General features: G+C 45.9%; 1 protein-coding gene and 1 long non-coding RNA gene across 3 annotated transcripts in view; one reads left to right on the plus strand and one right to left on the minus strand.

Annotated features, from left to right (window-relative positions):
- The window catches only part of LOC112239434 (MAP kinase-activated protein kinase 2), a 51994-nt gene extending 49211 nt beyond the window's left edge, over window positions 1-2783 (minus strand). Inside the window, exon 1 of one of the 2 annotated variants that reach the window (XM_042324965.1) lies at window positions 1841-2783. In XM_042324965.1, the coding sequence (XP_042180899.1) occupies window positions 1841-2086 (246 nt within the window). In that variant the 5' untranslated portion in view covers window positions 2087-2783. The remainder of the gene's footprint in view (window positions 1-1840) is intronic. The other variant, XM_042324964.1, reaches the window with a different exon arrangement.
- Window positions 2024-10664, plus strand: LOC112239435. The gene is made up of 4 exons (XR_002951833.2): window positions 2024-2159; window positions 6313-6368; window positions 10139-10232; window positions 10311-10664. It is a non-coding gene; the product is annotated as an uncharacterized LOC112239435 (long non-coding RNA).
- Window positions 10665-13984: the final 3320 nt, after the last annotated feature.

Genomic DNA, 13984 nt, shown 5'->3' on the forward strand with positions numbered 1-13984 from the left:
TTCTCAAAACAAACCAAATTGTGGCTAGCTTCTGGTCCCTCATGCTAGCCTTTACAGTCAAATATCATTCCAGAAATGTTCAAATTAAAAATATGAATATATGGCCAGCATTGTATACAATTCCTCCCGTTGCTCCAGGTGATCTTCAAATAACAGAGAAATGCTGTGAAAACCAGCGCACTGCAAACATTCCAAAATGTTTAGTCAGCAGTGCTCGTTTTGTTGACATTTAGTCCTCACTGTAGCTCCTACAGCACTAACCTGGTGAGCCGTACGTAGCAGCAAGGTATTTGATTGGTTTGACGTACTTTGAGGAGTCATTGATTTTACACCGGGTATAACCCCTCTTCAGCTGATTTCTGGGACTTCCCCAGGCTTCCTGTTTTAGGGAAACCCGTTTCATGACGAGGCTATGACCAGACAGTGTCTCTCACACACACACACACACCTCTACCCCAGTCAGTCTGCTCTGCAGCCTGGGGACGTTGCCAGACAGTGACTCAGTGTAATGTTGACGTCAGCTACTGTCGGGAGACAAGCTGGCATGGCAGGACTTGTTCTAACCATGTAATGAAATAATTCATAGCTAGAACCTACTACTTCTGTCTTTCTACTGTCAGGGCTATATCAGGGCTTTAGTCTGGACAACCATTAGTTGGATCAGATAACCATGAACGAATTTGACTATGACTTCATAACAGCGTTTAATGGTCTGGTTAGAAACAACATTAGCCTAACCTACGTCAGCCTTCTTCAACTGGTCCTGGACAACCACTAGATGTGCAGGTATTTCCTCCAGCCCGTCACGAAAACACCGGATTCAACTAGGCCTAATTGTTGTCTAACCTCGCCTCCCCAGGCTAAATGCACATAAACCTGCAGCGACTCAAATCTGGTCTACGGGGGTGTGAGGTAACGCCTAGTCAATAGTCAAAGGGATGGCCCGGGACGTTTTCTCAATCTTTCTGTTGTGTTAACGAAGGCCACTTTTGACTTGTTGATTAACCAGACCTTCCGAGGATTTGTCAGAAGTGTCAAGGTGAGATTAGAGGATTTGTCAGAAGTGTCAAGGTGAGATTAGCGGATTTGTCAGAAGTGTCTGATGAGATTAGAAAGCTTGACCAGGGAGTCAGATACGCTCATGGAGTCAGATAATGACATCACACCACTGGTGCGTTCAGTTCGATTAAATGTTTGCGTGACGTTTCCTTAAAATGTTCTGCAACATTCTCGAACAGACTTACATTTGCACTGTTTGTTGGGTATGGCGTTGTGTGGCTTGAAGCCATGAGTGACGTATTTAAAAAGGTCAGTGGCCATGGTGACAGCGGTACCCAAACCCCTCCCCAATTTTCAACTTGTCGATCAGAACACCACTGTATTCATTTAAATTTGAACTTTGTACACCATTGTTCCGTACTGAAAGCAGCCCAGCGTATAGTGATGACATCACAGTAGTATAGAGAGAACGGAGTGATCAATAAGGCCTATCAGATCTGCTGCCCATCATTCTGTCTGCTGATCAATCATTACAATGTGTTCTTAACTGACTTGCCTAGTTAAATAAACGGTTAACAGACAGGAGAGAATAATGAGAGGGAAAGCAGCCGTTGTTCTCAACACACCTATATTTAAAAATGTTGATTGTTTACCAACACTGTTTATTCTTAGTTACAGCAAACATGTCAGTTAGTTACTCTGTCAAAAAATAAATACATGACCAAGTCGCACTGTTTCAACAAAACTATAGTGGGACATTGAAAGTGTAGCTAAAATAACTTCTTATCCAACAGACTACTAGATATATATAACAAACTTCCCCGTTAATCTATGATATTACCTTGAGGGCGTATTTGTCTCCGCTTTTCTTGTGGAAGATCTCCAGCACCCTTCCGTTGATGCCGTGTCCCAGTACCTGACTGGTCACTTTGTACTCGTCCGTTATTGCGTTCTTCTTGATCTGTAGGGTCGGTTTCACATGAAACTGTGAGAGGTGACCCGAAGGGGGCGGGTTAGGTTGGCCCGCCGGGTTAGCTGGGCCCTGGGTCGGGGGGAACAGAGGCTGGGTCCCGGTGTTGGACAACATATTGGGTCAGCTCAACCAGACAATGACAGCACTTTCCTTCTCTCTCTGTCGGTCTCTCCTTCCTGGGTTACAGGTAGGTAGTTGGCCTCCGAAAGTGAAGTTGGATCCTCAACAACAACAAAAAAAAAAAAAGGACAGCGAGTTTGAAAATAAGTCCGCTAAAAACAAATAGTGTTCACGACAACGTTATAGTCCAGGTTGAAGTGGCTAAATAAATTAGCCCGGTTAGTTAGCTGCTTTAGGCTAAGCTAACATTAGCTGAAATCCATCTCGGTGGTCCGTCCGCCTATTCCAGGTAGATTCAAACAGATTTCAAGCCGTTTCAAATTGTGTAGGTTAATTAACAACTATGGCACTAACTGCGAAATTATATTTCAACACGTTACTGCGTAAGGTTAAAACACAAACGGACTTAAATTAAGAAAACACAAAAACTCAAGACACCAGAGTGCACACTCACAATCACCGACTTTCCGATAATAGTTATGGTGCGTTCAAGACTACTGAGTTCGCGGAAAAAAACGAGGTAATATCCTGACTTCGGTGATCTTTAGGTAGGAAAGTTGGAGCTCAAGGATAACCAGACTTTCCGAGTTGGATGACTGTTAAAAAACTACTTTTCCCAGTCGTAACTTGTTTTTTTTCCGAGTTCCCAGTTGCCATGAAATTCGTATGTTGGGGATTTCCGAGTTCAAAGTTCCCAAGTTGTCTTGAATGCGACATCACACAAGGAGGGGCTACTCTGATGACGTCATGGCACGAGATATGACGCCTGCTGAAATTTTCTGCGTTCAAAACAACTGGGAATTCGGGAAAAATAAGGTCAAATCATGACGCCAGTGATCTTTAGGACGGAGCTCTAGGAAGATGCCCGAGTTTCCGACTTGAAATCCCAATTTGGATGACCTTTCAAACTATTTTTCCAAGTTGGAGCTAATTTTTTCCCCGAGTATCCAGTTGTTTTGAACGCTCTGAAATCGGAAGTGAGATTTCCGAGTTCCCAGGGGTTGTGAACGCGGCAATTCTCCTTCAAGTATGGTTAGCTGCAGCCCAATATGGCGACCGGAGTATGGGCGAGTGGGTGTGTCGAAAGGGTGGGTGTATGGAAAGCGAATCAGCTGATTGGGCAGATTTGTTGCCACTCAAGACCGTTTTGCGTGCCTGATTGGGGTGTTCCTTCCTTTTGAAGCGCTTCCAACTGTGTATCATCAAATGAAATTGTTATGGTCACATACACATGGTTAGCAGATGTTATTGCAGGTGTAGCGAAATGCTTGTGTTTCTAGTTCTGACAATGCAGTAATATCTAATATGTAATCTAAAAATTCCCTAACAACTACCTAATACACATAAATCTAAGTAAAGGAATGGAATAAGAATATGTACATATAAATATATGGATGAGAAATATCAGAGCGGCATAGGAAAGATGCAATAGATGGTATAAAATACAGTATATACATATGAAATGAGTAATGCAAGATATGTAAACATTATTAAAGTGGCCAATGATTTCAAGTCTGTATGTAGGCAGCAGCCTCTCTGTTAGTGATGGCTGTTTAAAGATAGAAGCTGTTTTTCAGTCTCTCGGTCTCAGCTTTGAGGCACCTGTACTGACCTATCCTTCTGGATGGTAGCGGCATGAACAGGCAGTGGCTCGGGTGGTTGTTGTCCTTGATAATCCTTTTGGCCTTCCTGTGATATCGGGTGCTGTAGGTGTCCTGGAGGGCAGGTAGTTTGCCCCCGGCGATGCATTGTGCAGACCGCACCACCCTCTGGATAGCCATGCGGTTGTGGGCGGTGCAGTTGCCGAACCAGTTGGTGATGCAGCCCGACAGGATACTCTCAATTGTGCATCTGTAAAAGTTTGTGAGGGTTTTAGGTGACAAGCCACATTTCTTCAGCCTCCTGAGGTTGAAGAGGCGCCGTTGCACATTCTTCACCACAGTCTGTGTGGGTGGACCATTTCAGTTTGTCCGTGATGTGTACGCCGAGGAACTTAAAACTTTTCACCTCCTCCACTACTGTCTCGTTGATGTGGATAGGGGGATGCTCCCTCCGCTGTTTCCTGAAGTCCACGATCATCTCTTTTGTTTTGTTGACATTGAGTGAGAGGTTGTTTTGCTGACACCACACTCTGAATGACCTCACCTCCTCCCTGTGGGCTGTCTCATTGTTGTTGGTAATCAAGCCTACGACTGTTGTGTCATCTGCAAACTTGATGATTGAGTTGAAGGCGTGCGTGGCCACACAGTCATGGGTGAACAAGGAGTACAGGAGGGGGCTGAACACGCACCCCTGTGGGGCCCCAGTGTTGAGGATCAGCGAAGTGGAGATGTTGTTTCCTGCCTTCACCACCTGGGAGCGGCTCGTCAAGAAGTCCAGGATCCAATTTCACAGGGCGGGGTTGAGACCCAGGGCCTCTAGCTTAATGATGAGCTTGGAGGGTACTATGGTGTTGAATTCTGAGCTGTAGTCGATGAACAGCTTTCTCACATAGGTATTCCTCACAATATAACCTCACACTCAACGTCAACAAATCTAAGGAGATGATTGTGGACTTCAGGAAACAGCAGAGGGAACACCCCCCTATCCACATCGATGGAACAGTAGTGGAGAGGGTAGTAAGTTTTAAGTTCCTCGGCGTACACATCACAGACAAACTGAATTGGTCCACCCACACAGACAACATCGTGAAGAAGGCGCAGCAGCGCCTCTTCAACCTCAGGAGGCTGAAGAAATTCGGCTTGTCACCAAAAGCACTCACAAACTTCTACAGATGCACAATCGAGAGCATCCTGTCGGGCTGTATCACCGCCTGGTACGGAAACTGCTCCGCCCACAACCGTAAGGCTCTCCAGAGGGTAGTGAGGTCTGCACAACGCATCACCGGGGGCAAACTACCTGCCCTCCAGGACACCTACACCACCCGATGTCACAGGAAGGCCATAAAGATCATCAAGGACAACAACCACCCGAGCCACTGCCTGTTCACCCCGCTATCGTCCAGAAGGCGAGGTCAGTACAGGTGCATCAAAGCTGGGACAGAGAGACTGAAAACCAGCTTCTATCTCAAGGCCATCAGGCTGTTAAACAGCCACCACTAACATTGAGTGGCTGCTGCCAACACACTGACTCAACTCCAGCCACTTTAATAATGGGAATTGATGTAAAATATATCACTAGCCACTTTAAACAATGCTACTTAATATAATGTTTACATACCCTACATTATTTATCTCATATGTATACGTATATACTGTACTCTATATCATCTACTGCATCTTTATGTAATACATGTATCACTAGCTACTTTAAACTATGCCACTTTGTTTACATACTCATCTCATATGTATATACTGTACTCGATACCATCTACTGTATCTTGCCTATGCCGCTCTGTACCATCGCTCATTCATATATCTTTATGTACATATTCTTTATCCCTTTACACTTATGTGTATAAGGTAGTAGTTTTGGAATTGTTAGCTAGATTACTCGTTGGTTATTACTGCATTGTCGGAACTAGAAGCACAAGCATTTCGCTACACTCGCATTAACATCTGCTAACCATGTGTATGTGACAAATAAAATTTGATTTGATTTGACATGACTAATCAAATTGCCTGTGCAGTCAGATCGAAATGTCAGCAGGGATGGAAATGAATCTAGCCCGAGGCTAGTAATTTTCAGACTGGATAGTAGACAATGTGCCAAACTATCCTGACACAGCTGTGAAATTTTGCCTTTACAAACATCGCATGTCACAGATTTATGACCTGAATGTAGAAATTGTTGTCAGCTGGCCAGTGCACAAAATCCTTATGTTCCATCCCTGCATGCCAGTCCCTTTTAGACGATCCCCCTTATTGGTCCTCCTCAGTGACCTCATGGCTGAAGGTTTTACCTTTCCTCTTGACAATTAGAATTACAGTCACATAGCTCAATAGCAATACTTCACCTTTTTTGGGCAAATAGTAACATAGACTGTCCTGATGATCCTAGTTGAGCATTCCAGATCATTCCTCCATCTCAGCAGAAATGTCCCCAATCCACATAGTAAAAGTTTAGATGTGCAGATAGTAAAATAGACTTGGTTTTGGTCTGTCACTAAAGTCAAGTCTGTGGATAAATGGTATTTTAATATAGATGTTACCATTTTAGTAATCAATAATCAATCAATCAATAGCTAGCTAGTCAAAGTAAATAACAAATGTGTCTTTCAGATGGGTGCACCGGAAACCTAGTTACAACACTCGGGTCTGCAGCTGCCAGTTTCCGGGTAGGTAAGAGAAATGTCCCTGTATTTACCAGAAAAGGCCGTTCATCCACCAGAAGGCAGAAGAGGAAGATCCGGACTGTTGATTGGGAAACAGGAACTAAACAATGAGGCATGAGGATTGGATGTTAAGTGACCAGTTGTCACATTGTCCGGCGCCGACAGAGATGGCCGCCTCGCTTCGCGTTCCTAGGAAACTATGCAGTTTTTTGTTTTTTTTACGTGTTATTTCTTACACTAGTACCCCAGGTCATCTTAGGTTTCTTTACATACAGCCGACAAGAACTACTGAATATAAGATCAGCGTCAACTCACCATCAGTACGACCAAGAATATGTTTTTCGCGATGCGGATCCTGAGTTCTGCCTTACAACCAGTGTAACCGAGTGGATCACATGCAGCGACCAAAAAAAAAAAAAAAAACGACTCAGAAAAAGAGGGAAACGAAGCGGTCTTCTGGTCAGACTCCGGACGGGCACATCGTGCACCACTCCCCAGCATTCTTCTTGCCAATGTCCAGTCTCTTGACAACAAGGTTGATGAAATCCGAGCAAGGGTAGCATTCCAGAGGGACATCAGAGACTGTAACGTTCTCTGCTTCACGGAAACATGGCTCACTGGAGAGACGCAATCCGAAGCGGTGCAGCCAGCGGGTTTCTCCACGCATCGCGCCGACAGAAACAAACATCTCTCTGGTAAGAAGACGGGCGGGGGCGTATGCCTTATGGCCAACGTGACATGGTGTGATGAAGGAAACATACAGGAACTCAAATCCTTCTGTTCACCTGATTTAGAATTCCTCACAATCAAATGTAGACCGCATTATCTACCAAGAGAATTCTCTTCGATTATAATCACAGCCGTATATATCCCCCCCAAGCAGACACATCGATGGCTCTGAACGAACTTTATTTAACTCTCTGCAAACTGGAAACGATTTATCCGGAGGCTGCATTCATTGTAGCTGGGGATTTTAACAAGGCTAATCTGAAAACAAGACTCCTAAATTTTATCAGCATATTGATTGCGCAACCAGGGGTGGAAAGACCCTGGATCATTGTTACTCTAACTTCCGCGACGCATATAAGGCCCTGCCCCGCCCCCTTTCGGAAAAGCTGACCACGACTCCATTTTGTTGATCCCTGCCTACAGACAGAAACTAAAACAAGAAGCTCCCACGCTGAGGTCTGTCCAACGCTGGTCCGACCAAGCTGACTCCACACTCCAAGACTGCTTCCATCACGTGGACTGGGAGATGTTTCGTATTGCGTCAGACAACAACATTGACGAATACGCTGATACGGTGTGCGAGTTCATTAGAACGTGCGTTGAAGATGTCGTTCCCATAGCAACGATTAAAACATTCCCTAACCAGAAACCGTGGATTGATGGCAGCATTCGTGTGAAACTGAAGGCACGAACCACTGCTTTTAATCAGGGCAAGGTGTCTGGTAACATGACTGAATACAAACAGTGCAGCTATTCCCTCCGCAAGGCTATCAAACAAGCTAAGCGCCAGTACAGAGACAAAGTAGAATCTCAATTCAACGGCTCAGACACAAGAGGTATGTGGCAGGGTCTACAGTCAATCACGGACTACAGGAAGAAACCCAGCCCAGTCACGGACCAGGATGTCTTGCTCCCAGGCAGACTAAATAACTTTTTGCCCGCTTTGAGGACAATACAGTGCCACTGACACGGCCTGCAACGGAATCATGCGGTCTCTCCTTCACTGCAGCCGAAGTGAGTAAGACATTTAAACGTGTTAACCCTCGCAAGGCTGCAGGCCCAGACGGCATCCCCAGCCGCGCCCTCAGAGCATGCGCAGACCAGCTGGCCGGTGTGTTTACGGACATATTCAACCAATCCCTATACCAGTCTGCTGTTCCCACATGCTTCAAGAGGGCCACCATTGTTCCTGTTCCCAAGAAAGCTAAGGTAACTGAGCTAAACGACTACCGCCCGTAGCACTCACATCCGTCATCATGAAGTGCTTTGAGAGACTAGTCAAGGACCATATCACCTCCACCCTACCTGACACCCTTGACCCACTCCAATTTGCTTACCGCCCAAATAGGTCCACAGACGATGCAATCTCAACCACACTGCACACTGCCCTAACCCATCTGGACAAGAGGAATACCTATGTGAGAATGCTGTTCATCGACTACAGCTCGGCATTCAACACCATAGTACCCTCCAAGCTCGTCATCAAGCTCGAGACCCTGGGTCTCGACCCCGCCCTGTGCAACTGGGTACTGGACTTCCTGACGGGCCGCCCCCAGGTGGTGAGGGTAGGCAACAACATCTCCTCCCCGCTGATCCTCAACACTGGGGCCCCACAAGGGTGCGTTCTGAGCCCCCTCCTGTACTCCCTGTTCACCCACGACTGCGTGGCCATGCACGCCTCCAACTCAATCATCAAGTTTGCGGACGACACAACAGTGGTAGGCTTGATTACCAACAACGACGAGACGGCCTACAGGGAGGAGGTGAGGGCCCTCGGAGTGTGGTGTCAGGAAAATAACCTCACACTCAACGTCAACAAAACTAAGGAGATGATTGTGGACTTCAGGAAACAGCAGAGGGAACACCCCCCATCCACATCGATGGAACAGTAGTGGAGAGGGTAGCAAGTTTTAAGTTCCTCGGCATACACATCACAGACAAACTGAATTGGTCCACTCACACAGACAGCATCGTGAGGAAGGCGCAGCAGCGCCTCTTCAACCTCAGGAGGCTGAAGAAATTCGGCTTGTCACCAAAAGCACTCACAAACTTCTACAGATGCACAATCGAGAGCATCCTGGCGGGCTGTATCACCGCCTGGTATGGCAACTGCACCGCCCTCAACCGTAAGGCTCTCCAGAGGGTAGTGAGGTCTGCACAACGCATCACCGGGGGCAAACTACCTGCCCTCCAGGACACCTACACCACCCGATGCTACAGGAAGGCCATAAAGATCATCAAGGACATCAACCACCCGAGCCACTGCCTGTTCACCCCGCTGTCATCCAGAAGGCGAGGTCAGTACAGGTGCATCAAAGCTGGGACCGAGAGACTGAAAAACAGCTTCTATCTCAAGGCCATCAGACTGTTAAACAGCCACCACTAACATTGAGTGGCTACTGCCAACACACTGTCAATGACACTGACTCTACTCCAGCCACTTTAATCATGGGAATTGATGGGAAATTATGTAAATATATCACTAGCCACTTTAAACAATGCTACCTTATATAATGTTACTTACCCTACATTGTTCATCTCATATGCATACGTTGATACTGTACTCTATATCATCGACTGCATCCTTATGTAATACATGTATCACTAGCCACTTTAACTATGCCACTTGGTTTACATACTTATCTCATATGTATATACTGTACTCGATATCATCTACTGTATCTTGCCTATGCTGCTCTGTACCATCACTCATTCATATATCCTTATGTACATATTCTTATCCCCTTACACTGTGTATAAGACAGTAGTTTTTTTTTTTTTTTTTTTTTTTTTTTGGAATTGTTAGTTAGATTACTTGCTCGTTATTACTGCATTGTCGGAACTAGAAGCACAAGCATTTCGCTACACTCGCATTAACATCTGCTAACCATGTGTATGTGACAAATAAAATTTGATTTGATTTGATTTGATTTGATTTGATTTGATTTGATTTGCTTTTTCTGTCCTTTTTCTGTCCAGATAAAGATGGTGATACAGCATTGGAAAAATACCTACCACTGACCAAATGTGTCTTTGTTTTCCAGTTCAACAACAGTGCACCCCTCAGGACATCCGGTGCCAGTGTGATCCAGTTGTAGAGGTTCAAGCCGGGGGACGGACAGATCAATAATTCATCAAGTATGATACAACAGCGTAAAACATTGGATTAGTAGATGCATCGAAAGTTGACATTGTCTCCTTTTCCCCATGTTTTAGAGACATGAGGCGTGACATGCGGAACATCAGGCTCACCCCAGGAGAAGCAGTGCATGATCAACGCTACTCTCAGCAAGGAGATCTGCTGGAAATGATCGTTCTCTAAGACATTTAAACATCACAGATAGAAATTCGCACATGACAAAATGCAACGTGGATTGTATTGTACTACTGAATGAAACTGAGGAGATGCACTCAGATCTTTGTGATTGAACTTACGTTAACTTAGACATAGTAACCAGGAGTGGTATGGTGTTGATATCGTGTAGTCATAGTAACCAGGAGTGGTATGGTGTTGATATCGTGTAGTCATAGTAACCAGGAGGGGTATGGTGTTGATATCGTGTAGGCATAGTAACCAGGAGGGGTATGGTGTTGATATCGTGTAGGCATAGTAACCAGGAGTGGTATGGTGTTGATATCGTGTAGGCATAGTAACCAGGAGTGGTATGGTGTTGATATCGTGTAGGCATAGTAACCAGGAGTGCTATAGTGTTGATATCGTGTAGGCATAGTAACCAGGAGTGGTATGGTGTTGATATCGTGTAGGCATAGTAACCAGGAGTGGTATAGTGTTGATATCGTGTAGGCATAGTAACCAGGAGTGGTATGGTGTTGATATCGTGTAGGCATAGTAACCAGGAGTGGTATAGTGTTGATATCGTGTAGGCATAGTAACCAGGAGTGGTATGGTGTTGATATCGTGTAGGCATAGTAACCAGGAGTGGTATGGTGTTGATATCGTGTAGGCATAGTAACCAGGAGTGGTATGGTGTTGATATCGTGTAGTCATAGTAACCAGGAGTGGTATGGTGTTGATATCGTGTAGGCATAGTAACCAGGAGTGGTATGGTGTTGATATCGTGTAGGCATAGTAACCAGGAGTGGTATGGTGTTGATATCGTGTAGTCATAGTAACCAGGAGTGGTATGGTGTTAATATCGTGTAGGCATAGTAACCAGGAGTGGTATAGTGTTGATATCGTGTAGGCATAGTAACCAGGAGTGGTATGGTGTTGATATCGTGTAGGCATAGTAACCAGGAGTGGTATGGTGTTGATATCGTGTAGGCATAGTAACCAGGAGTGGTATAGTGTTGATATCGTGTAGGCATAGTAACCAGGAGTGGTATGGTGTTGATATCGTGTAGGCATAGTAACCAGGAGTGGTATAGTGTTGATATCGTGTAGGCATAGTAACCAGGAGTGGTATGGTGTTGATATCGTGTAGGCATAGTAACCAGGAGTGGTATAGTGTTGATATCGTGTAGGCATAGTAACCAGGAGTGGTATGGTGTTGATATCGTGTAGGCATAGTGAGTGGTATGGTGTTGATATCGTGTAGGCATAGTAACCAGGAGTGGTATAGTGTTGATATCGTGTAGGCATAGTAACCAGGAGTGGTATAGTGTTGATATCGTGTAGGCATAGTAACCAGGAGTGGTATAGTGTTGATATCGTGTAGGCATAGTAACCAGGAGTGGTATGGTGTTGATATCGTGTAGGCATAGTAACCAGGAGTGGTATGGTGTTAATATCGTGTAGTAATAGTAACCAGGAGGGGTATGGTGTTAATATCGTGTAGTCATAGTAACCAGGAGGGGTATGGTGTTGATATCGTCCATATCTAAAGAACAAAAGGCAGTCCCTCCAGGATTAAGCAACATTTTTTCAGAATTTCTGCAGCCAAAAATGCTTGATTTTGCGGCAGCTTTTCTGAAATTCTGCGATACACTTCACAATGTTTTTTTGTTGCTGCGATAATTTCATATAAACCAGTAAAAGTCATATGTGCTCAGTTTTAGGACCACTTTAAGCAGAAAACATCATACAAAAACAATTAAACATATAAAGTGCTCAATTGTGTTTATTTTCCTGAACAAACAACTCATAATAACTCAACGTCATAATCCACTCACACCTCTCCTCTCCATCAGGCTTGGGGCTTGCTATCAACACAAGATGCACCTCCCATTCCTTCTCTCCCTCTCTCTTAAAAAAACAAATAGATTCTAAGCTGATCACTCACCTTTCAATTTGAGGATCGATATTTCTTTCAAATTAATTGTCTTTAAAAAATTTGAGATTGTGATTTTTTCTGAAAAGGGTCGTAAGGGAGAATAAGAACAGGACACGTAAGAATGGAGTTGTGGTTGATTATTATTCAATTTTCTAATAAATCCTGAAAGATAGTTTTTTCGTGATCCGTATGAAGTTTTACACAGAGTTTAAAACGGCAAAGCTGACAAATTGCCCTCAGTGCTTTGAGCAGCGCTCTCCATAGACAGACTGGGGAGAGCAGCATGCCGACCACCCTACTAAAGCCAAGGTTAGACTGGGGAGAGCAGAGTGCCGACCACCCTACTAAAGCCAAGGTTAGACTGGGGAGAGCAGAGTGCCGACCACCCTACTAAAGCAGAGGTTAGACTGGGGAGAACAGAGTGCCGACCACCCTACTAAAGCCAACCACCCTACTAAAGCCAAGGTTAGACTGGGGAGAGCAGAGTGCCGACCACCCTACTAAAGCCAAGGTTAGACTGGGGAGAACAGAGTGCCGACCACCCTACTAAAGCCAACCACCCTACTAAAGCCAAGGTTAGACTGGGGAGAGCAGAGTGCCGACCACCCTACTAAAGCAGAGGTTAGACTGGGGAGAGCAGCGTGCCGACCACCCTACTAAAGCAGAGGTTAGACTGGGGAGAACAGCGTGCCGACCACCCTACTAAAGCAGAGGTTAGACTGGGGAGAGCAGCGTGCCGACCACCCTACTAAAGCCAACCACTCTACTAAAGCAGAGGTTAGACTGGGGAGAGCAGCGTGCTGACCACCCTACTAAAGCCAAGGTTAGACTGGGGAGAGCAGAGTGCCGACCACCCTGCTAAAGCCGACCACCCTGCTAAAGCGAAGGTTAGACTGGGGAGAGCAGAGTGCCGACCACCCTACTAAAGCCAAGGTTAGACTGGGGAGAGCAGAGTGCCGACCACCCTACTAAAGCCAAGGTTAGACTGGGGAGAGCAGCGTGCCGACCACCCTCCTAAAGCAGAGGTTAGACTGGGGAGAGCAGAGTGCCGACCACCCTACTAAAGCCAAGGTTAGACTGGGGAGAGCAGAGTGCCGACCACCCTACTAAAGCCAAGGTTAGACTGGGGAGAGCAGCGTGCCGACCACCCTCCTAAAGCAGAGGTTAGACTGGGGAGAACAGAGGGCCGACCACCCTACTAAAGCAGAGGTTAGACTGGGGAGAGCAGCGTGCCGACCACCCTACTAAAGCAGAGGTTAGACTGGGGAGAGCAGCATGCCGACCACCCTGCTAAAGCCAAGGTTAGACTGGGGAGAGCAGCATGCTGACCACCCTGCTAAAGCAGAGGTTAGACTGGGGAGAACAGGGTGCCGACCACCCTACTAAAGCCAACCACCCTAATAAGGAGGTTAGACTGGGGAGAACAGGGTGCCGACCACCCTACTAAAGCCAACCACTCTACTAAAGCAGAGGTTAGACTGGGGAGAGCAGCGCGCTGACCACCCTACTAAAGCCAAGGTTAGACTGGGGAGAGCAGAGTGCCGACCACCCTGCTAAAGCCGACCACCCTGCTAAAGCGAAGGTTAGACTGGGGAGAGCAGAGTGCCAACCACCCTACTAAAGCCAAGGTTAGACTGGGGAGAGCAGAGTGCCGAC

This window comes from Oncorhynchus tshawytscha, linkage group LG07 (assembly GCF_018296145.1).
Source record: "Oncorhynchus tshawytscha isolate Ot180627B linkage group LG07, Otsh_v2.0, whole genome shotgun sequence".
NCBI lineage: Eukaryota > Metazoa > Chordata > Actinopteri > Salmoniformes > Salmonidae > Oncorhynchus > Oncorhynchus tshawytscha.